The sequence below is a fragment of the Schistocerca serialis genome, chromosome 9 (assembly GCF_023864345.2).
Source record: "Schistocerca serialis cubense isolate TAMUIC-IGC-003099 chromosome 9, iqSchSeri2.2, whole genome shotgun sequence".
Lineage (NCBI taxonomy): Eukaryota > Metazoa > Arthropoda > Insecta > Orthoptera > Acrididae > Schistocerca > Schistocerca serialis.
The window spans coordinates 294,386,490-294,413,674 of NC_064646.1; the positions used below are offsets into that span (position 1 = coordinate 294,386,490).

Genomic DNA, 27,185 nt, shown 5'->3' on the forward strand with positions numbered 1-27,185 from the left:
GATTGCCATCCTCGCTTTGAGCTTTGAGACAGGGTGAAACTTTCCACGTCATAGTCAATAATGAAAGCCCTGTAACAGTCCAGTAATTCCCCAGATTTGACCACTGTGCTGGAACGTACACCGCAAATAGTCCATATAACTTGTACAATTTGGTCTCAATAGCTCCCTCCTATAATCTCACGATAAAAAAAAAAAAAAAATTTAAGGCCGGTAGCGAAAGACACACAAAAACACGACATGCAAGTTTCCATGGAAACGGATATACTTCATCGTCTTCACTGAACACTTTGCCAAGTCCGTCTCATTCACTAAACACTACCTGGCAGCTAGCTGCTTGGCTCCTCGGCCTAATTTGACGTCTTTGCTTATTGAGCGTGAGCTCACTCATTAAACGGCAACACTCGGCGGCTAGGAAGCAAGAATGAATCAACCTGCTTACGGGTATCCGCTTTCCGAGTTCCACAAATTTTCTTACTGTTAACTAGGGTAAAGATCTTTTCCGTACTTCATAAGTACACTACAAAAACACCACGTCCACCCCAGAGGGCATAGGGGGTCTACACTTAAAGAGATAAGAAACGAGTCTGATGTTGTGGGTAGCGTACACTAAAAATTAAGGCTCGTCTATCATATGCTGTCTTCTTCCTTCCCGCTGTAGTTCCACAAGTATTTAGAGTCTGAGAGCGGTGTCGCTATAGTCGCATGCCACTCTTTCTCTCTTATTGAAGTGTGGTGGACTAAGATTAATCATGATTACATTAAATGTATTCGCAATTGTGAATACACTTGATGTTTTTCATAACGACTGTAGTCGCCGCAGTGCCTGCTCGTTTGAACATGAAATTTGTATCGTAATCAGAATAACACAGGCACTGCAATACAGTAGTCGCGATTAAGTACCGGACGTTGAGTGCACAATTTAGCTGTAGTAAAGTAGCACTGGCAGGCCGAAAAGATCGATTTTCTCGATAAAATGGCCTCTAACAAAGCTGTGTATAGAAAATTAGATGATGTAGTGTATAGAATTGCAAATATGCTCCATTATCGGGAGAGTGATTTGTGCTACGAGTTCGACGCTATACTCCAATCTTCACAGGAAACGCGTACAAACTTGTCCACTGCCACCGTGAGAAAACATACGTGCTCCTTAAACGAAAACTGAGCACAGAGCAACGCCACTGCTTAATCCCCGTGACAAAACAGTGCACTATTAGTGTCTTGTTTAGGTTACAGCAATCTGCTTGTATGGACTAATTACGATTTTGGTAGCTTATCATTCAGTGTTGTAAGTTTCTCGAATACTTCTGTAAATTTATCTTAATTATTAGTCACCATTTAGAGAATACACATCGTACAGCTGTCCTGTTTGCGTCTACTGTCGTCTCAAATTCGGTAATGTGTCAAAAGTGTGTGTGTGTGTCAGCGTAATTGTTAGACATTTTCTGAACAGAGATTAAATATAAAAATAAATTCAAAGCAGTCTTCCAGTGTTACAAACAAACACACACGCACAAGCGCGCGCACACACACACACACACACACACACACACACACACACACACACACACACACACACACACAGCCGTTGTCTGTGAAGTGGAAGTGTCGCGGGTCTTTGGTTATACTTGCGAACTCGTGTACTTCCTGTACTTCCTACGTGGGTGTAATCCGCGTACCCGGCAACAGACTCAAATTATGAGTTTTCTGTTAAATGGGTAGCGGCGGAGACCCGCGAGCCAGACCTCCCAGCGTATGAAGGCGGCGACTTCGGAGATGACGTCATAGGAGCCGCTGGCGAGTTTAAAGCCTGTGTACGGTGCCCGTTTCTTGATGTCCAGTCTACACACCACGATGGCTGCTGGCCCACTCCAGACTAGGCGAGCTCCACATCTCTACACGAGATTATTTAACATTAAGCTTTCCAGCCAACCTGAGTCAGGAGTAGAACGTAGGTATTTTCGTGGAAGACTTCCTGCTCTCGTTATTAGACATGATTTCTAGAACCTTCTCTGTTACAGGTGTTGCAAAATACGGGCCATCACGAGAAATCACAAACCTGTAGGCTCCAGCCACACCCTACTAAGGAGGATAAGGGAGATGTTAGCTCGTCACTTTTAGGCTACGTACTGGCTCTGGCAAAAGCAGTAGCCGCCCGACGAGCAAAAGTCACGGCGAGGAAATAATATTTTACAGAACGAGTATCGACAGCCTCCGTATGAGCTCTTATTTCTCGAGATGTGTGTGGGAGGAAGTAATATGTTACCCGTATTTTCTTGCGGTGTCTAGTCGCTGCAACTTATCATCAAGCATCTAAGATATGAACGCTATTACTGTGGTTTGTAGAGCAGCTGCATAACACCCTAGCGGGCGATCTGATGGCTAAAAGCACCGCCCTTCGTTGCGTCTTCTTTCTGTCTTCTGTTAATCCTACGTGGTAAGAGTACCAGACTGGTGACCAGTCATCAAGAGTCAGTCTTACAAGCTTTTTGTAATCCAGATATTTCGTGGATGAATAACATTTCCTTAAGGTCCACCCAGTGAATCTGTCTGCTTTTCCTGCAATTTGTTTGGTGTTCGACTTTAGGTCGCTGTGGACGGACGCTTCTACATATTTCAGTGTCGTTACTGTTTCCAGTGATCCACCGACACTAGTGTAATCGAACATCAAAGGACTGGTTCGCTTATTTATGCTCAATACATTATGTCAATTAATGTTGAGCGTCAGCTGCGTGTCTTTGCACCAGTCATCGACCCTCTGCAGGTCTTCTTGCGTTCCGCTTATATGTATATATATATATATATATATATATATATATATATATATATATATATATATATAATCATGGTTCAAATTGCTCTGAGCACTATGGCACATCTGAGGTCATCATCAGTCCCCTAGAACTTAGAACTACTTAAACCTAACTAACCTAAGGACATCACACACCGATGCCCGAGGCAGGATTCGAACCTGTGACTGTAGCGGTCGCACGATTCCAGACTGAGGCGCCTAGAGCCGCTCGGCCACAGCGGCCGGCCTTTCGCTTATCTTTTGGCGTTGGAAACAAGTACTTTAATTAGCACTACGTGCTAATTTCGAGCGGTAAATCATCTCAAGTGCGCTAATGATGTGGATAAATGTATGAAATGTTGCATCCCATGCACCTTTACGCGTTGTAATGTATCACACCTCCCCTGCTTGGGACGTAATACTTCACGTTTGGTTTTATGGTTTTAGGTAAGTAAATGAGGAGAGTTAGAGGCAGCGGTATCTTGTTTTCCCCTAATAGCACAGGAACTGAGCAGGCTCATAAGCAGTCGCGCTCAGGTATTTGTATTACATTGTCGAATAACTGACTTATTTGTCGTAATCATCTTTCATATATGTTAAAGACACAACCACAAATAAATTCTAGCAGCAGAATTAGCAGGAACACAGAGCGAGATGGTGCAGTGCTTAGCACACCGGACTCGCATTCGGGAGGATGACGGTTCAAAACCGCTTCCGGCCATCGTGATTTAGGTTTTCCGCGATTTAGCTAAATCGCTTCAGGTAAATGCCGGGGTGGTTCCTTTGAAAGGGCACGGCCTACTTCCTTCCACATCCTTCCCCAATCCGATGGAACCGATGATTTCGCTGTTTGGTCTCCTTCCCCAAGTCAACCAACCGACTAGCAGGAATGAAGTATAATAATTTTTTTAGAACATGACATGGTTGCCAGCGGATACAAACTTGGGATGAACAACCGTAAAACACATATACACACTCGTCTAACTATATACATCAAACGATTATACGCTGCAAAGTATGACACAGACGACGGGATTTCGTTGAATAGAATCGGACTGTAGAGATCTGCAGGGCTGTTTCAGTTTTAGAAAGTTTGAGTGTGGTTCAGTAGCTCGAGCTCGCGGTAGGTCGCGGCCTTGCTCGCCTCAGACCTTGGCGGAAGTTAATCCTCCGTCGACCTCCCGCCCGTGTTGAACTAACAGAGAGGAGTTTGAAATCCCGAGAACAAACTGGTCGCGTTATTGGTTCCTGCCTGCTTCGCCCATGTTGATTTTTGTGCAATCCACGGAGGGCCTCCGCCACGCCCTTCCCGTCACCTGGCTCTTATGTCGGTCTGCCCCTTCCCTCAGATGTTGGATGGAACCCTGTGTGCGCGCCGGAAACAAACCTTATATATATTGAGCAGAGTGGAGGCATAATTTGAATTGCGTGACTTTTTCTCATTGTTGACCGAATTAGAGAGGATGGGGCAGAGGCAGTGAACCGTGAAACTGTGTGTATCCGGCAATTATGAGGGAGGCGCTGTCACTTACGGGGACCATCGTGTGGAACTGCCTGTCTCAAAACATCTGTAAAGCGAAGGCTGCCTCAGTTCTTGTGTAGTGAAGTGTGCCATCTACTTCAGCCATGTGATTTTTCATCTTCGTAACGCCCGCAACTTCACTAAACCATAACGGGGAGCGGAAAAACGCCAGCTCATTTTCTTTCTTCGAAACTGGCCGAAACGGGAACACATACACATTTACCCTCGACATGCCTTCGGTTAGCATTCCCTTTCCTTTCTTCCTAGGGTACTTTTTTCATTGTATAACTCTGTTGTCATTCTCTCTTCCTTAGTCATGATTTTTCTTTGGTTGCTTTCATGGAAACTCATCAGTCTTCCATTTTAGTTCTTAACTTCCCGTTGTTTTGAATATCGTCATCCTTGCAATCATGTCTTCTAATTTATTATGAGTTATTTCGATGATTTTTTAAAATATCGGAATGTTTCATTAGTCAGTCTGTGTTCCGCAATTCTTCCCACGGCAGCAAAATATATGCCAAACCTGTGCCGGATGAAGTTACAACAAATTAGGACAGTCCTCTGTAGTTGTTTGTGTCTTTCTCTGTAGAGATAATTGTCAAAGTAATTGTCATGCCTATACTTGGCAACTCAGCACTTCTATGCGCCGTTAACACTCAGCAGCTGTGCTCTGTCACTGCGTTTTTTTTGTTTTTTTTTTTTGTTTTTTTGTTGCGCTGAAGAATATTGGGTAACATTTGTGCTAGGCGATGCATACGCTTAGTTGGCCCTATTGACGTAATATTTGGGAAAAAATATGAGTCCTCTGACTTTCGATGGTGACTAATAATTAGAGGTCCATTTACGGAGCAAGAGTCTCAAAGAATAAGTGTGTTGTCAGATGTATCGAAGGCAGCAGTATTTAGTTGATTTACTATAACTTGTTGGAAAAAAATCATGATCAAGCAGTAAATGTGGACAAAACTAATATTTGGTAAATGTGATTGCCAGTGACTGAAGTCATGAATTAAACAACGTAATCAAATGTTTATTCCAGTGACAGTCCGGCGCGAGCTACACATTGAAAAGTTGCAACCCGAGTGAAAATATCCGAACGTCTGATCATCAGCAAGGCGAAGTTAGTATAGTGCAAATGTTGTCGAGACCAACAATGATTAGAAGGTGATGTTTCGATAAGTCATCTTCCGCCACGTTTCTAACGACATATGTGGTTACCTGTCGAACTACCTAATTTCATTGTGTTTTCTTGTTTACTCCCGCTAGGACGTATAGGTGACATAGTTATGTGCACGCTTTAGATGTAAAAGAACGTCACATGGTACAGGTAATACCCGAAAAGCGTGCTGCGTTGCCTCCATAGACAGTACTAGAACTTTTCATACATAATTAGGAAATCCAGCAAATAACCGAAACGTTACCTGGTGTCATCGCATCCGACGATCTACCTGTGGAACCGCGTCTGATTTCCTGCCGTATCTTCGCTAAGTGTTGCAGACTTCTCCTCAAAAAAATTCGGGTCATATTTACACTTAGCTTCAGTGACGAATCGCTGCTGTAAGACTCTTTCAGGGATGTCCAAATTCGATATGATGATTGCACAGGTGTCTGTTGTTCAGCTAATCCTTATCCGCCATGTTTTCTGACGAGTTTCGAATAAAGTAAACGAAAAGAAAGAAGAAAATAACTTTCTCGAATAAAACAGACAGTACGATCCATAAGTTACATACGCTGTAATTCGCCTCTACACCGACGTGAGTGCTTAATGGCACTGGATCGATCCACAGGCCAGGGACTAGACATCAGTTAGCTATTTGTATCGACCGGACATTCCAGCGACACGGCGGTCAAAAGGAGAAATTAATGGCTACCATGAAACGACAAACACAGAAGACGTTGAGTGATGAATACGATAAAGTTTTAACTCGCGCGCGCGCGCGCGCGCGCACACACACACACACACACACACACACACACACACACACACACACACACACACACACAGAGCCGATCACAGTGGCCGAGCGGTTCTAGGCGCTTCAGTCTGGAACCGCGTGACAGCTACGGTCGCAGGTTCGAATCCTGCCTCGGGCATGGATGTGTGTGATGTGCTTAGGTTAGTTAGGTTTAAGTAGTTCTAAGTTCTAGGGGACTGATGACCTCCGATTCTAAGTCCCATAGTGCTCAGAGCCATTTTTGAACACACACACACACACACACACACACACACACACACACACACACACACACACACACGAGAGAGAGGGGGGGGGGCTGAATTACACTGACTAAAAATCTACTGAGGTTGTATGATGCGAATTAGCAGAGTTGGCCATCTGTGGCTTAGTGTCAGTTACGTCATTTAGGAGGGTCCGTGACGAAATGCTTCTGGTGTGGACTCTACTTGTGAATAATAGTATAAACGTTATGCATTCAGAAAAATCATCTTTCACGTTGCACAATGTGCGTCATAGGGAATACTGATGGATTCCTGTGTTGTAGTCCCGCCAGCATAGTCGGTTTTCGGCACCCATCGTGCCATCTGTGGCAGTAAATGTAAGGTAGTGTAGTGAAATGTTCGTGACGCTTGTAGGCTGCAATGTAGGCAGCTAGTTGGAAGAGTAAAAAAAAATAGATAAAATGAAATAAAGTGATACTAAACTGAGACAGCACCTTTCTTGGTGTGGTGTTTTCATCGTAATAAAGTATGTCGGAGTCATTATTTAAAGAGTACAACAGTGTAAATCGACCCCAGATGCTGATAAGGGGCGCGCTTTCCAAACGATTTTACAAACCACCGCTACATGACGCAACCAGAATGTCAAATTTTTATGGTTTTCCAACGGTCATTTGTTGCTGCAAAAACAGTGGTAACTCGGAGATAGGCCCAGTGGTTTATCTATAGAGAGCTTTTAAAGAATCGCTGTTGTAAAAGATGGAAATTACACGCGAAGGTTTTTGTTGGATGATTTTCTTCGCTTTTCGGAAATACATAACTCAACAACTGTGCCTCGAAACGCATCTTTCAACTAATGGTAATCAATCACCTTCAGAAAAAACTGCTTACTATTGCTTTCCGTGATAGTCATGCTTATGCTAGCGATGAATTTCGTGAACGACGGACGAAATCTGTGGCTGTCCCCGTAAATGTCTGTGCCGTGCACTACGTGACTGAAGAGGCTGGTCATGTCAGTTACCGTGCGTTAGCGGCATTCTTCGGTTTATAAGAAGGCTGTATTAGCATTTAACTGTGAACAATACCTATTCAGCGCAGTTGGGATGAATCTCGGAAACAAGTTCGTGGCAGTTTGTGACCAGAGCAGTTCTAGATGTGTACACAATGCCGTAACAGAAAGCTAAATTTGGATATATTCGTACGAGTCTGAGACTGAGGAGAAATCAACTGTTCTGTTGTTCCAAAGTGAACCGAAACCGACCAAAGTAATTCGTTCGCTTAGCACTTCCAAGAAAATAATCACGTGCTTCTTTGGCCACATTGTATACGTCGCGACAGCTGCTTTAGATCGGAGGACATTTAATTTTGATACGTGTGCAACAATTTGTTTGCCAGAAGTCGTCCAGCGGGACGTTAAACTCTAATCTTCCTTCCCTCATCGACGAAATCAGGGGGAGAAAAAAAAAGAAAGAAAGAAAACGGATTGGTGGACTCAGTAGAATCTTTCTGGCTTGCTAGACCATATGTGAAAAAGATGGTATACTACTGAACGAACCCACGCATATCGTTAGTAGACCAGTACGATGTATGCCCACATTTTGGCTACCAATCTTCAGTCACATTTCACTTCCTGATATGTCCAAAGACTGCGCTACTACGTGAACATTCCGAGACTGTTGATCACCCTGATTTTTCCAATATTGAACGATGTGGAACGAAAAAGACTAAGATCAATACGTCCCTTTCTGATCACAGCCAGGATTATTACTGAAGAATATTCAGTGCCATCGATGAATTTGTGGCCTTCAGCCTCTCCCAGGAGCAATTCCCAAATCGCCAGTTAGTTCGAACTTCCGAGTCACGTTCTTCAAACCCGGGGCAGGCGACGCTGACGCTGTTCTCCCTCTGAGGCTGGCCGGCACCGTGATGGACTGGGGCATCAGATGTGAGTGCACGCTCGCCACCGCAGGCTCGCCAACCTCCCGGATACTGTACTGGGTACTCGCACGGCAAGTAGTTTACACTCCTACACTGGCTCATCGGAAGTTTAATTATACCCACCCTGTATTGAGGAACGCTACAACGAATTGCACTGAATTTTTTTTTCCAACTGTTTCTCTGAAAACTTAACAGGCGGCTTTCGTACAACGTGCTTTTAAGGCTATTGACAGGCGTATGTTTTAGAGCGTATCCTAGGATTAGGGAGCGGAGGGCATCCACTTCGTGCCGGAGCATGTTGTGGTAGCGGACCGCGTGCTGTACATGCCTTCTGGGGGACAGTGAGGTCGAAGCGTCGCGTCGGCAGGTACGGCTTTGGCGTCGGGACGCTTGCGCGGTGACGTCACGGCCGCTCGGCAGGCCTCGGGCGGCGGCGTCGCGGCCACAGACGGCGGGCAGACTCCGACGCCGACGCCAGGCGACACCGACGCTGCTCTCCCGCTGAGGCCGGCCGGCATCATGATGGACTGGGGCATCAGACGTGAGTGCTCGCTCGCCACGGCTGCCTCGCCAATCTCCCTTACACTGTACGGGCCTATCCGACGAGCCGCCTCAATGTTTCGCTTTCGTCTTTGTCGCGGTTCACGTGAAAGTCCCACATTATTTCTCCCAGGACACTTGTTCTTACGTGTCAGTAGAACTAAGCGACTGTTACTCTCATATTTCGCAGAGGTTGAAAATACCGCTTCAGTTGTAAATTTCTTTATTTTCACACGACCGGTTTCTGACTGTTAAAAGCCCATCATCAGGTGCGCACCGCGCCCGGTACACGCGGCGCTCGGGGACCACAGCACAACGACGATACCTGAAGATGGACTTAGAACAGTCCGAAACCTGTCGTGTGAAAATAAAGAAATTTACAATTGAAGCGGTATTTTCGACCTCTGCTGTAATGCTCAGTTGCGGATGTTCTTCCAACACGATTGCTTGTATCTCATATTTCTAATGTTAAAAATAGAAATGACTCGTGAAAGTCATTCTGCACACGATGGTAGTTAACGTAAAGGAGAAACACTTGTCTTATTTGGCCAGAATATGGAGAAAAGGTGTCCGTATTGTCATGCGTATATCATTTATGTTAATGCCCGCGGCGAGCTAAACAGACTATACGGGGTGAACGCGAGCGCTACCAACTACTTTACGGAGGTTATTCAGACACATTTTCTGAGTATTTTGATATAAGGGGCCTATGGTCTCTCGTGGCTCGTAACAGTCGTTTGTTTTCTTATCCCCATTTACCTTTGAATTTGTAGTATCTGTACAACAATGCAAATGTAGATGGTATAAGACTGCGCCCGCGTCTTGTTCGTGAACAGCTTTCTTCCATTCGCTAACGTTTCTGGCCGTTGGTAACAGTAATGTCCAATTTCCTCTTCGCCCTTACCGTTGCATTCAGTACTGCTCGGTTGTGTTTGGCCTTTCTCTTTCCGGTGGTGTTAGTTGTACTTTACCAGTGATACACAACAAACAATTTGGACAGTTTCGCTTATGAATGCAGTGTAAGAGCGGCACAACGAAAACAACGGCAGAGTACCTTGCACCTGCAACTTTAGTAACTCATCGGCACTTAACTTATACACTCTAGTATGTATAAGTGTTACTGTACAATGCGGAAAAACGAATCCGAGACAGAACCGAGCTGTGCTGAATGCAAGCTTGAGGGTTACCTATCCACGGTATTTACCGGCTTATTTCAGAAGATTGACAAATTCGCATTAATATCATATATACACGTAGAGAGACTAGACGCCCCAAGTGTTACATAAACTGTTGAAGATAGCGGAGCAGCTACTGTTGGTCGAGTTTTTGTGTGGTTAATACTTATTACTTGGCTGCCGGGATACTGAAGCAACGCGTGTTTGTACGCGCGCTTTGTGTGTGTGTGTGTGTGTGTGTGTGTGTGTGTGTGTGTGTGTGTGTGTGTGTGTGTGTGTGTCGGCGTTGAAAATTCACAGGAGGCAATGTTTACTTGAGAATCGAATACATTTTCCAACTAATTTCATGGTAACTTACCCTGAAATTAGAGGTACATACTTCCATTTTTAAAACACTGTATATATTCTTCAATATCACCGACAACAGCCGTTTGGATGCTAACCATACAACGAGAAATTCCTTCGCACACTGTCACGTCGTAAGAAATATTGCTCCGATGTTTTGAACTGTTCAGACAACATAGGGACGTCTACAAGTGTTGTGTCGTAATACAGCTTTTTCCAGTTCATGTGTTAAAAGGTTAGAAAGCACCTTGCAATTTATTAAGATAACAATATAAATTGACAAACTTTTCGTTACAGGCATGTTTTATAAAACTTGGGTCACTTGTTCACCCATATTAGACGGCAGAGACATACACACATTGGCAACTTCCTCTGTCCACAATCTAGAAATCAGGGTGTGCGAATGTATTATCTCAATTTTTTTTTGTAAGTGTCCTTGGCCCATTGTAACCTGTGCATCTATTTAGCCTCCGTATAGACGTGGCCTTCAGAATGCTTTTTCGTGTACAACGACAAATTTGAGAAGGAATGAACTTCAGGTCGGACATGTGCTGCAACGCACATGCCAGATGTTTCTTACAAAACGACTGCAACGGCTTAAGATACATTTTCGAAGTCTGTAAGGTTTCTAAATAAATATGTAAACTGTGCATGGCTAAAGACTCTGTGATTAAGCATAATTGTAGATTATCCATTGCGATTTGTTGCTTGCTTTGCTACGGGATCCAGTAATACGAACACTTGCATCAGTCTTATTTCGTGTGCGTTAATACTGATCATCCAGGAGTTATTGACTTTTACTCGGGAATGGTAATAGTTATATAACGGCCATAATAACTATATACGCTGATCAGCCGGAGTGTTATGACCACCTACCTAATAGCCGGTATTTCCGCCTTTGGCACGGATAGCGGCGGCGACGCGTCGTTACATGGAAGCAGTTAGGTCTTGTTCGATCGCTGGAGGTAGTTGGCACCACATCTGCAAACAGTAGTCACTTAATACCCAGAAATACCGGGGAGCGGGCGATGAGCTCTGACGCCACATTCAGTCACATCCCAGATGTGTTCGATCGGGTTCAGATCTGGCGAGCTGGCGGCCAACACATCAACTGGAACTCGTCCTTGTGTTCCTCGAATCACTTCTTCACACTCTTGGCGTTGTGACATGGTGCATTATCTTGCTGAAAACTGTCTGTGGCGTCGGGAACCGCGATCGTCACGAAGGAGTGTACTTGATCTGCAACCAGTGTACGATACTCCTTGGCCGTCCTGGTGCCTTGCATGAGCTCCACTGGACCCATGGGTGCCCAAGTGAATGTTCCCCATAGCATAATAAAGCCGCGGCGAGCTTGTCTCCGTCCCGCAGTGCAGAAGCCGTTCCCCAGGAAGATGACGGATTGGCGCCCTCGCATGGGCATGATGAAGAAGGCATTGGGATTCATAAGACCATGCAACTCTGCCACTGCGCCAACGTCCAGTGCCGATTGGCGCATGCCCATTTCAGTCGTAGTTGCCAGTGTCGGGTTAACATTGGCACGTGCATGGGACGTCGGCTGCGTTGGCCCATCGTAAGGAGTGTTCTGTGCCCTGTGTGTTCAGACACACTTGTACTCTGCCCAGCATAAAGTCTGACGTTAGTTCCACCACAGTTCGCCGCCTGTCCTGTTTAACCACTCTGTCTCGGCGTACGAATCCGACATCTGTAACAAGGGGTGGCCGCCCAACTCCATGACGTCCGGACCTGGTTTCACCTTGGCTTCGCCACGTGTTAAAGACACTCAGTACAGCATTCAACCGGCCTCTGTGGCCGTTCGGTTCTAGGCACTTCAGTCAGGAACCGCGCTGCTGCTACGGTCGTAGGTTCGAATCCTGCCTCGGGCATGGATGTGTGTGCTGTTCTTAGGTTAGTTAGCTTTAAGTAGTTCTAAGTCTAGGGGACTGATCACCTCAGATGTTAAATGCCATCGTGCTTACAGCCATTTTACAGTACTCCTCGAACACCCGACAAGTCGTGCAGTTTCCAAAATACTCGTGCCTAGACTCCGGACCATCACAATCCGCCCTCGGTCAAACTCTGATAAATCGGGGCCTTCCCCATTTTACACACGGACAGTACGCTCACTGAGACTACATGCACCTTGCGTGTGCCTGGCTGACATTCATTCCTCGCTATCTCACGCTGCTATTGCCTGGACAGATTTATATCGATGGTAGGTTCAAAATGGCTCTGAGCACTATGGGACTTAACTTCTGAGTTCACCAGTCCCCTAGATCTTAGAACTACTTAAACCTAACTAACCTAAGGACATCACACACATCCATGCCCGAGGCAGGATTCGAACCTGCGACCGTAGCGGTCGCGCGGTTCCAGACTGTAGCGCGTAGAACCGCTCTGTCACCCCGGCCGGCTCGATGGTAGGTCGGTGGTCATACTTTTCTGGCTGATCAGTGTATAGGAGGAAGACAGTACGTTGACTCGTATCACAACCTTGAACGTTCTTCTTTAAGCTGGTATCTACCCAGTACGGTGAATGAGTGGGAGTCGTTCCCCGTTCAAGTACCTTACCGACAGTCCCAGGAGTTTTCACCATCACGGTCGCCGTAGGTCGTAGAACTCCTCTGACCACCAACATGACAGCTCAAGATGGCAGGTCCGGGCTTTGAATTCCCGCTCCTCCTGATGCTTAAACTGCTTGGGCAGCACGGACCTCAAAAGAGTTTTCTGAGATTGTTCACTTACTATTTACTACATTTTCATTACGTTGGACATTTTAGGGAATAAAAGTTTTGTCGACGTAAACTGTAAAGTGAAAGCGAAATTTTTCGAGGAATCACTCTAGCATTCACGTTAATCTGTTTAGAGGAGCAACGGAGAAGCTACATCTCGGTCGCTGGACCGGGATTGTAATCCCACTCCTAAAAGCGAGTCCATTAACGTTAACTTTGTCCACAGGCCCTCATGGGCCTATCGGTACCCAACGACCGCTGTGCCATCCTCTGTCAATGACATCATTGGATGTGGTGTGAAGAGACGTGGGGTGAGAGACTCTCGCGGCCGTTGTTAGTTTTCATGACCTGGAACCGCTACTGCTCGGTCAAATGGGTCCCCTGTTGGCATCACGTGGGTTGGCATCACGAGGCTGAGATCACTTCATTCCAGCCATCTGACAAAGAAATTTCCCTGGTAGCACCGGGAATCGAACCCGAGTCCTCCGTGTGACAGTCAGCCGCGCTAACCATTCAGCTACATAGTCCATTATCATTACCAATACGCCATATCGCTCGACGCATACCTTTCCGTCTTAGATTGTGTTGATGAAAATAACAGAAGCTAATTGTCCAAAATGTATCTTTGTTTATACCGTGGCTCTTAATGGACTGAAGCTGAGGCCAATGGATGTGACGCATATAGTGGTATTTACTACACACCCTAAGAAAGTGTGGTACTTAGGTGGAGACAGCACGTCTGTGCGTGATGGCCCCCGCCTGCGTCTTTGCTCTTCATCTTGAGCCGTCCCGCGACGTTATGTAACGGGTTATGTCGCTAGTAATTACAACACGGCGAGGTCTTAATTGACTTGCTGGCGGACTGCAGCGGATCTCGGTTAATGAAGCGGAGGCGCTTAATTGCTCGTTACTAGGCTCGTCGGCACTGCTGGCGTTCATCTTACTCCGCGTTCGAGCCGGCAAGCAAATCCGTGGGGCGGGTGGCGACCGCGCTGCGTGCGCCATTAAATAAAAGTCCACAACTACACAGCGCACAGGTGCCAGGGGCCAAAATAGGCGCGACGAGCTTGGCTTTAGATTAGACACATTGTTCATTTCGTAGGTCCATATAAGTAAAAGTGCGATAAAAATTTAAGTGTCGTAATATTAGAGTTCACAAAATAATTTCAAGGCTATTACAGCCAAGCATTATTAAAAACAATAACAGTCCGCGAGGCTTGTTTACACAGATTGCATTACTGCGCCAAAGGATATGTGACCATAATGCAAGGAGGATATGTAGCTCAAAAAGTGGTTCAAATGGCTCTGAGCACTATGGGACTTAACATCTGAGGTCACGTCCCCTAGAACTTAGAACTACTTAAACCTAACTAACCTAAGGACATCACACACATCAATGCTCGAGGCAGGATTCGAACCTGCGACCGTAGCGTCGCGTGGTTCCAGACTGAAGCGCCTAGAACCGCTCGGCCAAAGCGGCCGGCTTATGTAGCTCAGATGAACATGCACATAGAATATAGATTTTTACGATAGTGGGACAGATGGTCAGCCATGGCATTGCTGAAAGTACAATCACGGCATTTGCCTCGAATGATTTAGGTAAACTATTGGAAATCTAAATCAGGAGGGTTGGACTGAGTAAACTCAGTCCTCTTGAATATGATGTCCATGTCTTAATAACTGCACTTCCTCGCTCGATTGACCATCCATATTATGAGATACAATTAACTGTAAGTAATTATGTTGGCTCTGCCAAGAAATGCGTCAATGGCATTGAAGGAGTTGGCTACCGATAAACGCTTCGGGTTCTTCTTACGATTTACTTTATTGTCAGCTAAACTTTTTTATGCGTGTTGGCAAGCTAAGAATTATTGTTTGACGCGCAATTGTGTTTTCAAATACGCATGTTTCAGTTGCTAGCTTGTGGCAATCTTATAAACGACCAGTTGCTGAAACTTTCGTGAAGATACAATGAAATGCGGATTAAGCTCTTCATTCGGGATTAGAGGGATAATTGTAAACCGGCATTTGCGGCTGACTGCAAAACAATTCTACTGCCCCCAACGTACACTGCCTGTTCAGAGTACCCGTAAACCGCGTTACAATGCGTAGTTCACCACGACATGTAACGAGGGACGGACCCGCCGGTGTAAAACGAGGCGGGAAGTAATGTGTTGTCAGTAACCGCAGAACGAGTGTGTCAGGGAGCTCAGTGAGTGAGTGAACGTGGAGTGGGCATTGGGTGTCATCTGAGTAACAAGTGAATCAATGTTCTAAAGCTGTCGGAGTACACTGTTGGTGGTGTGATAATGAGGTGAGGTGAAAACGTGGAGGAACAATCACAGCTAAGAATGAGATTTTCAGTCTGCAGCGGAGTGCTGGGAGTTTGGAAGGTAGCAGACGAGGTACTGGCAGAAGTAAAGCTGTCAGGACGGTGCGGGAGTCGTGCTTGGGTAGCTGAGATGGTGGAGCATTTGCCCGCTAAAGGCAAAGGTCTCGAGTTCGAGTCTCGGTCCGGCGCACAGTTTTAATCTGCCAGGAAGTTTCAATCACAGCTAAACCTAGACCAGGCATGCCTTAGGTACTGACAGACAGCGACCGTCCAGCATTGCGGAGGGCGGTTATAAAAATTCCGTTTAATCAGCGGAAGCTGTCATTCGTGCTTTCCAAAGTGCTACCAGCAGTCCAGCTAGCACAGTGGCTGTGTGAAGGGAGTTAAAAAGAATGAGTGGAATGGTCGAGCAGCTCCTGTAAGACCACATTTCTGTTATCGACGCTAAGCAACGCTGGGTGTGGTGTTAAGGGACACCGGATGACTAGAAAAGAGTGATTGGAGTGACGAGTCACGCTATACTGTATAGCAATGCAATGGGACGGCTTAGGTTTGGCGAATGTCTGGAGAAAGTCAGCTGCTTCAATGTATAGTACGAGCACTGAAGCACGGAAAAGGTGTTGTTACAGTACGCCGGTGTATTTCCTGGTTAGAGTGCGGTCCCCTTATTGTTCTTAAGGAAACGCTAAATACGGAATGCTGTGAAAATATTTTAGAGCATTGTTTACTGCGTATAGTAGAGGAACAGTTCGCAAGCAATGATTGTATTAGATTGAAAATTCTCCCTATGATAAAGCAGTGGTTTGTGGCCAGTAACATTCCTGAGATTTACTGACGTGCCCAGAGTCCGACTTGAACTCAAAGTAACACATTTGGGATCAGTGACAACGTCGCTCCGCACCCCCAGCGTCCAACATCTCTATCTTTCCTGGTTTCGGATCTTGAGGAAGAATGGGCTGCCATTCCTCCACAGACGTTCAGACACTACACTGAAGGAGTCTGCAGCGGAGTTCAGGCCGTCATAAAGGTAATGGATGAACAAACTCCGTATTAATGTCCACTAACAGATGTCCAGATACTTTAGTACTCCGTCTTTAGGCCACAAGTGGCCCATCGGGACCATTCGACCGCCGTGTCATCCTCAGTTGAGGATGCGGATAGGAGGGGCGTGTGGTCAGCACACCGCTCTCCCGCTCGTGATGATGGTTTTCTTCGACCGGAGCTGCTACTATTTGATCGAGTAGCTCCTCAATTGGCATCACGAGGCTGAGTGCACCCCGAAAACTGGCAACAGCGCATGGCGGCTGGACGGTCACCCATCCGTGTGCCGACCACTTCCGAGAGCGCTTAACTTCGGTGATCTCAAGGGAACCGGTGCATCCACTGCGACAAGACCGTTGCCCCCAGATACTTCAGACCCGTGTAAATTTTGCGTAAGGACCGCGAGGGCAAGATAAGAGAAATTAAATGCCCTTAAGGAGGAATGTAGACCATCGTTTCTTCTAGTCTCTGTTTTCGATCGGAAGAGAGAGGAAATGACTATTAGTGTTATGGTGTCTTGCGATGAATGTGTGTAGATGTAAAGCGCAGGTACGGACTGTGAAGCCGCAATGGATGCAATAATGTCATATGCGGTTGTAGCAGCGCAGAAATGGTCTACAGGTGAGTTGTCTCTCAGTTAGAGAAAGGCATGACTGATACATAAGCGCTAAAACAGAACACGTGTTTCACTTATTTTTACTACTTTGTGTGCAGTGCTGTCATTTCAATGAGCAGTGGCACGCTAGAATGTGAGCAGTGCCGGCCGCGGTAGCCAAGCGGTTGTAGGCGCTTCAGTCCGGAACCGCGCGACTGCTACGGTCGCATGTTCGAATCCCGCCTCGGGCATGGTCGTGTGTGATGTCTTTGGGTTAGTTAGGTTTAAGTAGTTCTAAGTTCTAGGGGACTGATGACCTCAGATGTTAAATCTCATAGTGCTCAGAGCCATTTGAACCAATGTGAGCAGTGGCACGCTAGAATGTGCTGATAGTGGATGCAGCCTGTGAAGGAAAGCGGGGAGATCATTTGTTTCAGACGTTGTTTCCTACCGACTGACGTGTGGACCAAACAGCGGCTATTTTCAGAATACGTTTCACACTCAGCTGCTGAGAGCTGGTGTCTGTTAGACCTCTCTCTCTCTCTCTCTCTCTCTCTCTCTCTCTGGTACATGGGTGTTGTATATTAGTGCTCGTGAGAAACGTACGAATTAATAGCTAGACAATTAGTTATAATAATTGACCCGCGCAGTGTTCAAAGAATACACTGTGAGCGAAACAGAATAGCAGTTTTTCCAGGAACGTTCACAGGCTCTCAACATAGATACACTATTGATGCACTGCTCTTGTCGAGCAAGTCATAGACTTACCTGGAAACCCACTCTCAAGTATTCCTATTTGGGACTTCTCTGCCGCACTACCAGTCCTTGTTTCTGTGTGGGTCATCACACGGAAAGCCCGTTCCACCCAGAGAATGAAAAGTAAAAAAAAAAAAAAATATGAATGTACAAAAATGCTTGAAAGTGCGTGGAAGTTTAATTCTCTGCTAGTGCTGACATGAAACCGAAACAAGGCTTCATCGTGGCAAGAGTATTCTAAAGCAATTGAAGCTCAGTCCACATCTTTTCTGTTTTAGAAAAAGGACGAAAACAATAAAGTTTCGACACTGATTGTACACCTGTCGTATAAGCGACGTCAGCATATTAACTATGGTGCTAGCGTAAACTAACAACTGTAATGAACAGATGTTCATTCGAACAGACGGTCGCGAGTGGGCAGTGTGAAGTCTTAGTCGATCACAGTATTACAGCACCAATGTATGAGGGCGCTCTGGTCGGGTAATCGCGAGCGGATATCGTGATATTTCACAAACACACGCTGAATCATTGATACCATATGCACAATTGTCTTGAAGTCATTCACAGTGCAATACACTTTCCTTATCCACCACTGCGCTTATTTACACTGTAACGTCACCGCATGTTTCTGACAACGGCAACCGGAGGGCGAGTGCAATAATATAGTGGTCGTGTAGTGGTGGACGTGGGGCCGTAGTAAGGCAAAGTTGTGCCTCAAATCGGAATAGAACTGAACGTTTGTAAATCAAATGTTTAAGGCATTCTCCAGAACGTTAAGAAGGTAAAAGTATGTACAAAATTTTGACCCTCTCTCATTGACATCCGAACAAAAACAACGATACGTGGGCGCTTACCACGACATGACTGAAATGTGAAACGTGGATGATTATTTTGTGGAGAAAATCTTCACGGGTTATGAGACGCGGTGTTATCAATAGATCCTACCTCAAAACGACAAAGTGCAGGTGTGGTGGTTTGACAAGACCGAAGAAGGTGCGAAGGTGATGTGCGGCGGACTTTTTAGCAGTTCGACGTGGTTAGGGGAGACTGTAGAGCACCTGACGCATTAAAAACCACACTCTTAAATTTTCTGTTTTTTATGAATCCAGTTTCGAAACGTTGTGGACGGGGTTAATTACTATGGAGAAGGGCCTCATTAATAAGTTTCTCAGTTTCCTCTACAATTTTAACGAACTTTTTCTTGTATTTTATTCCATCTTCCCCCCTGTTTTACGAACATAAGTCAAAAGCTTATCAGTTACACGGTGACCGCTGTGTCGCGTGGTACGTTTTAGTCGGACTTGCAATTATTCTGTGTCGCCATTTGACGACAGAGCGTGGAAATTGAGCTCAGGGGTAACTGAGCTGTGCGCCCGGCCGGCAGTGTTTTGCGGGTTCCACCGTGACCTTTACACAGTGCCTCATGTTTGCGTCTGCTCTCCTCCTGAAGGTTACGCCTTCCTGCTTCGATCGCTTTCTGTCAACAATGCGCCGCTCCACCAGATACCCGACCTCATTCAGTTCAGCTCCGTTCCGCGCTGCCTACTACCGGTTCCCTTTGTCAGAACTTGCAAACATACCGTCGCACTGCGTTCTACCCAAATGAAATCTCAAGGTGATTGACCTCTCTCACGTATTTGTGGCGCTTCCCTCCTGCTCTGCAGAATTCACGATGTTTTCGATCTACCTTGTATGCTAACCACATTGGTTAAAAATATAAATAAAAACAAAACGTAACCAGTCGCCAAATTTAAAGTGTGTGGTTCGTTTTACGGCGCGTTTCAAAGGCTTTGCTCCATCATCACGTGGTAATTCCTTTCAAGCGCATTGTTCCTAAACACTAGTGTCTTGTTCATGTGTATTTCTCCAAAATACCGGAGCCGGTGCCCGATGATAGTGCAAAGCCTCCAAACGCGCCATTTGAAAACGACACACTTTAAATGTAGTGACTTGCTACGTTTTTGTTTTTATTTATATTTTTAACGACCACAGATGCCAGGCATTTGTATACGTAAGAAACACTTTTTTGCGTATGTTAAATAGAAAAATCACGAAACTGAAAATCAGAAATGAAGCGAGATGGCGAAATGATTAAAATAAGCCCCATCCATACGGCAGACCGTGGATCCAGCAGTGCTATGAAGCTGCGAGCGATACTATTGCTTCGCTTCTTGCACTCGATGGCTATGAAGCAGCAGTCGCTGGAGAATTGGATAGTGCACACATGTTCGCAAATCTAGCGACTGCTGCCCTAAACGTGCCAGTGACATTGTTTGCTGCCAGTTTATGGATGTGAAGTTGTTTATTGGTGAGCTAAAGAAATATCTTGAACTATGGGTCACATCTTGTGAGGAGTTTTGTAATAAGAAGAGGAAGAGAACCGCTTTATTTCACATTGTGGCGGTCTGCCTATCCGGAATGAGTACTGAGACTTGTACCATTAAGTGAGCTTCACTGTCTAATCTTCCCGAACCCCTGGACACGCAAGGATTGTAAAACCTGATCCAGGTGCAGCGTCACCTAAAGGAGCATAAAATAAATCCCCTGATAATGCGGAATGCTTGATAGTTATTATGGCCCTGATAGAAATGTTCTCATCTTATTTCGTGGAGTTTGTTAGTAACACGTAACTGCTCACATCTAATTAAAGTTACACAGTCGGCAGCTCGTGGTTGTGCGGTAGCGTTCTCGCTTCCCACTCACGGGGTCCCGGGTTCGATTCCCGGCAGAGTCAGGGATTTTCTCTGCCTCGTGATGACTGGGTGTTGTGTGATGTCCTTAGGTTAATTAGGTTTAAGTAGTTCTAAGTTCTAGGGGACTGATGTCCATAGATGTTAAGTCCCATAGTGCTCAGAGCTATTTAAAGTTACACATATGCGGAGACTCTAGTACTTCTAAAGAGCCGGCCGGTGTGGCCGTGCGGTTCTAGGCGCTTCAGTCTGGAACCGCGTGACCGCTACGGTCGCAGGTTCGAATCCTGCCTCGGGCATGGATGTGTGTGATGTCCTTAGGTTAGTTAGGCTTAAGTAGTTCTAAGTTCTAAGGGACTGATGACCTCAGATGTTAAGCCCCGTAGTGCTCAGAGCCAGAGCCAATTCTGAACAATTATTATTGCAACGCGGAATCGCGTGGTCAATTTCACTTAAAAATAACAGACGGAAGACTTCAAATCCCAAGTCACATCCGCTGTCACTCAAGAAACTTATATTCACTGCGAATAATTATAGATATTGCGCCTATTCAGTCCCTGGTAACTTTAAGTATTTTTAACCCACCTGGCTCATCGATCTTTTCGAGATTAAAACGAGACGAGAAGTGACTATTAGTACATAATAGCCTTGTGTGTTACTCTTTCTTCCCCTGGGTGCAGAGCGCTCTTTGGCCTTCGGTAGATTGTAGCCTTGCTGTCGCGGTTCACGCATTCTGGTGCCAGCCACCATTCATTCCAACATCGAAAACTACGCGGCTAGTACAAATACATAACTTCTGCAGCGCTGTTATTGCAACCATTAATACAAATAAATTCTCACACTGCTAGTAAACTTGTGCTCCCAGGAATGATTATGTATAATAAAATTCTGTATTTATTATATTTTTAAGGATTAATGATGAAGTGACGGTTGCCCTAGCATTCCATCAAAAAACGTATGTTAAGTTTCGTGACGGCTTGCTGCGATGTGGCATTTGTAGTCGAATACGGCCATTCAAAACTTGACATAGGGCTAACCAACAAACATCAACAACAACATCATCATCATCCCTGGCGATAGCCTGTTCACCGGAATGTCCAAATTTTCAGTCAGTAATAACAATTATAGTATAAAATAGGAGAGAGGACGTCGTGTATGGGTCAGCGGCCAAAATCGTGCATAAATTTTTTCTGTCGTCGTCACACTTCATTACTTCTTAATTTTTTTTCGCATTTGGGGTAGCTGCCATCATCGGATCAAATACTTTAAAACATCAATACAGTGTATATCGTCAAATAGTACATGTTTATACTAGGTGTTTTAAAGTGTTTGATCCGATGATTGCAGATAGTCGAAACGCGTAAAAAAAAAAAAAAAAAAAGAACTAATGAAGTGTGACGACGACAGAAAAAAATTTATGCATGATTGTGGCCGCTCCCTATATTTTACCCCTCCCACCTTTGGAATTTGAAAGTGGGTATTCCAGTGAACATTGTCAAAAGCAATCTCCGTGTCTACAAATACTGTAAACGTAGGTTTGCCATTCCTTAACCTACCTTCTAATAGAAGTCGTAATGCCACTATTGCCTTATGTGTTCCTACATTTCTCCGGAATCGAAACTGATCTTCCTCGCCGTCGGCTTCTACCAATTTTTCCATTCTTCTGTAAAGAATTCTTGTTAGTATATTGTAGAGAGACGTATAAATTCAGTAGCAGTGTGATGCGGATTAGTAACAAGTGTAATCACGTCCATTTGTGAAAACTAAAAACATCTGCTCCACTCGCCGTGGAACATAGACGAGGTTCTGCCCCGCATAGGTCAGGTTCTGGGTACGCTCTTGGGAGATCATTATTGGTTGTATGACTTTGCGTTGAGGTACTAAAACGCTCTTAAGCTTCTGGAAATGCCCTCCCACTGAGAGTTCTGAATTCTGTGAGCTATGAATTCCTGTCACGTAGTTATTAAATATTTGTAACTGTATCGAAGCTTTGCGGAAATCAGAAGAACTCTGCACTATCTTGAGCTTTTTTAGTTATACGCTTTTTGATCTCGTAAACGGAATGAGGGAGTTCATCATCATACTATCTGTGCTTTCAGAATCCTCGATTTTTCCAATGGAGTCATTTGATCACTAAAAATGTCGTATGCGATGATAAAATATTTCATAATCCAGCAGTGCAACGGCTGTACAAGACTTGATCTAGCAACAGCTTCGTTCCACTGCACTCAACAGACTTCTTCCATACTGTGTCCAGCAGTGACCTTTCGGAAAAAGCGAGTGAGAAAGTGCTTCTGCGACGTACCGTCGCTCCATTGTACTTCGCAGCCTCCCCCTACCTATCTTTTCGTATCCGTACAGCGCAGAAGCCAGCAGGAGGTGGTAGCATCGCCATACGCCAAGTTTCTGCAGCTGTACTTCACGGGCGGCTGAATTTTCTCCCGTCTGACTTCGTTGACTCTCTGTTAGTTGCGTACCGTTAAGTTTCTCTACTCCCTTGGCCACTCCTTTGAATGTAACAACATTTGAAAAGGAGGAAAAGAAGAAGCAGCTTGTTGGAGAGAGGCGTCGGAGCTCTTACTCAGGCTAACGAGTGTAGGAATTTTAGCTGAATGAATTTCATTACTGTATATTTTTCGTTCAGCGTGCCGTGTGAGCTTGTATTGTCGTGTGTCACATTCTGACGAAGACCTGAGTTTCATCGCTTTTGCTTCGTTGAGCTTGAAATAAATCGTTTCGGACTTGTTTGTGGAACTTCGATTCCCTCCGATCTTTTATCTCCAGTGGCGCGTTTCTTATTCAGTTCTCCTTTGTGCGGGACCGGGGGAGGGCTACAGTTTCTAATTTTAAGTACCGTACTGCTTTTCCATATGAAATAATACGAACCACATTAGGAATGTCTTCTGACTTTATCTACCAAACTGCGAATTAATATTTATCGTTAACTAGCCTGCAATAGTTGTGAAAACTGTTACCACTCTACTGACTTCAGTCACATGTTCCCCAGTATCAAATTTTAGGCGAACACATCTTACTTGAAATTTCATATAAATTGAACATATTAATAATAAAGTAATCCACAAGTGATATATCTGAACATGACGTCTTTCAGCCCAGCCAGAGGCTTGGCCACAGCACTCTGACATGAAATTTTGAGTCCTTCGCATAATATTCGGGAGAATCCATTTGTTTTCGAGGTCGAACTCTCCTTATTCCAGTTTTGTTCCTTTCATGCCTACCCTACATTAAATTGTAGATTATCGCGGGGATTCGTTCAACAAGACCCAAGTCGATTGCTGCTTCTGTCCTTGACCAACTGTCATTACGCTGCCTCCAAAGAGCTAGGTATCGACGGAACTTTAAACTCTTACCTGTAGCATTCATTAACAGGCGCTCACTCTTCGTTTCAGACTGGATTTTGTGTGTTTTTCACATTTGCGCGAGCGTTAGGAGATCTTTTTCGGGGTCTACCCAAATTCTTACAATTCCTTTTACTCCTTGATAGTTGGAATCCTCAAAAATCCTACGGGACGTGCGATCTCAAAATATAAATGTACTGTTCAGTATTGCTCTACATATATATAAATACTGAGAAAAACATTGTAGAGTGCGTGGTGAGGCGCACGTCATACCTATATCTGTTCACATGTTCAAATGTGTGTGAAATCTTATGGGACTTAACTGCTAAGGTCATCAGTCCCTAAGCTTACACACTACTTAACCTAAATTAACCTAAGGACAATCACACACACCCATGCCCGAGGGAGGACTCGAACCTCCGCCGGGACCAGCCACACAGTCCATGACTGCAGCGCCCTAGACCGCTCGGCTAATCTCGCGCGTCATACCTCTATCTTTTTCGTATTTTATTCACTTACTGACCGAGGGAAAACCTGACAGCATGTTTGGAGTACAAAAACAGTGTAAGTGATAATGTGCGTGTGTGTGATGGAGAAGGTACGACACTTCATAACATCAGAAAGACAAGTACATTCATTGCAAGAGAGTCAGAGAAACACACGGCAAACATCACAAAAAAGCTTGAAAATGTAAATAAATTCTCGAAACGCTTTATGCTAAGCATGAACAAATAAGTAACAGTTCCTGTTTTTCATTATTTAAAATACAAGTGGATCATTTGCCTAGAATTGGTCGCACCAGCGTCGTGTGTGCGATTTCTTTAAGGGTGGACTGCATTTTCCCAGAAGCCGTGACAGCCGTAGGGCCTACTGTGCAGCGGGAGGAAATCACTTCTGCCGTGGGAAAGAGCTTGTAGAAATGACCTTGTGAGACTGGAGTAAGTTAAAGCTGGCCGACGTTTGGCGTCGTGTCTGGAAGTGTCAGTACGCAGGCTGTCAGGGCGGATCGATAAGGCGCGTGACGGCGCGGCAGGTTCCGCAGAAACAAGGCAGAGGAGAGGCCCATCCCCTCACCCCTACCCCCTGCCCCCATAACGATTTCCAGAAATTGGCTAATGGGGTGTTCATTCTCCTCCCGCGCCGGCCGCCTGTAAAAACATCACTTCGCATCGCTGCTTCAGCACTTTCTTTCCCGGACCAATCACAAACCAGGCATTACATAATGTAATATGCGCTTTATTACTAGGTAACAAGTGTCGATATGCGTTTCGAGCGTCACCTCATCGTCAAGCGCCCATTAACGTAAATGCACGGTCTGAACGCTCGCCTGACACCGAGCTGAGGCTCGAAACGCGTAACGACATGTTTTATCTTTTAATAAAATTCCTTTACGTGTTCTCTACCGACCGACATGATAGCAGAGTCATTTCTACCTTGCAAGTGGCACGTAAATACAAATTAGCCATCTGCCACAGTTAAGAAGGACGCGACTGACTAAACGTAGGATGGAACACAGTCGTTGGTGCAATCATCTCCCTCATTTCTCATCTGTCAGATAGTAACAAAAATTAAATAAGCAACACATATTCTGTCGTAGTCATACAGGACTAATGAGAATTAGTCTTTGGCTAACACATATCCGTACTGCTGAACAAGGAATCGTGCGAGTGTTATTTGCCTATTCGATTTTGTGTGTGTGGTGGTGGTTGGGGGAGGGGGAGGCGCAAACACACACACACAAATAAGATATCTTTTCTTCTCTTAAAACAATTTCTACATGATTGATACAGAAGTGTATCTGATGAGTGTATGTGGCTGAGGTGATTATGTGAAGAGTGTTAATGGTTGACGCAGCCTTGTGGCGTACTTTTGTGGTAAGTTCCAAACTGCCGAGGTCACCGGTCCCTAAGCTTACGCACTATTTAATCTAACTTAAACTAACGTACGCTGAGGACAAAACACACACACACACACACACACACACACACACACACACACACACACACACACACACGCTCATGCACGAGGGAGGACTCGAACCTCCGACAGGGGTGCATTCGCGATTGCGAATATGGACAACCATCAACTGTAGAATGGAATGATGGCAATGAAAATTTGTTCCGGACCGAGACTCGAATCCGGATTTCCCGCTTATGTATATTCCGTACAGGTGCGACATTTTACTTGAAAGATATCGGCTGGTAAATATTAACATTTTTTTCAGGTAAGATCACTTCGCAGAGATTTTGGCCATAATCTAGAACTTTGGCACGCAGTCTGGTGATGAAGAAACAGAAACCCATGACTTAGTCTCCCCTTCCCTCCTCCTCTTGGCAGCCAAATGACGGCAGTAAGGATTTCTTCCTCAATCAAATTCCAAACGGTTTCTTCCACTTCGAACACTGCACTCAGGTTTCTAGTCATTAAGAGCCATCGATAGCAAGGAAGCACAACTGCTCTTGGAACGTAATCTCCGTCCGTCATATACTAGACGTATCAGTAAGAACGGTCTTGCGCTGTTCCACAGACCTTATGCATGGACTGGTGTGAATCTATAAAATACAGGAGGGACGGGAATGTGTGTCAGCCGTGAACAAAAATATATTGTTAGGCAGGAATTAGTGACTTGTTGGGTGAATAGGATTTTATATTCGTGATCCTTTCCACCCCGCTCCAAGGTTAGCAGCTGGCGAGTCCCGAACACATTGGCGAGACCCACCGTTCATCCGCGGAATAGAATGATAGGGCAGTCAAGTCTAAGAAGGAAGCTACGAGTTCTCGACGTCCAGAAACATATAGCCCCAGTATGCCAATATCGATTATTTTTGAGACGTGCATATGGGGTCCGAAGATGGCGTAATGAATTGCTGAAACTGTTAACGAAAATAAAATAACATCTCAGTTGTACGGCTGTTTGGCAAATTTCATTGTTGAATAATCAATGGTACCTCTCTGGTGCCGTGGTGAGAAACCAGTGAAATAGCTTAATATAAACTCCAGATTAGTCAGCAAGTAATAGACCCTAATCCCTGACGACGATTCGAAACTGGTTATGGCTATAACGACCGCGTAAAACTACTAAGGTACGAGACTTCATATCGTACATCTCGCGTGATAAATATAGCTCCCCTTTTTTGGCAGATTAAGACAAAAAAGGCATCTATGTGTAACAGGTTTAATTTTTTGTTTCAGCTCAGAACGT

The 27,185-nt window shown here is 45.1% G+C and overlaps 1 protein-coding gene across 5 annotated transcripts in view; it reads left to right on the forward strand.

Annotated features, from left to right (window-relative positions):
- LOC126419777 (afadin) overlaps positions 1-27,185 on the forward strand; it is a 1,120,405-nt gene that overhangs the window by 772,191 nt on the left and 321,029 nt on the right. Inside the window, exon 1 of one of the 5 annotated variants that reach the window (XM_050086954.1) lies at positions 8,881-8,962. The exons of the other annotated variants lie outside the window; for them this stretch is intronic. Within the exon in view, the coding sequence (XP_049942911.1) occupies positions 8,941-8,962 (22 nt within the window). The 5' untranslated portion in view covers positions 8,881-8,940. Of the gene's footprint in view, positions 1-8,880; positions 8,963-27,185 lie in introns of those variants that run through there. 5 annotated transcript variants of the gene reach the window in all.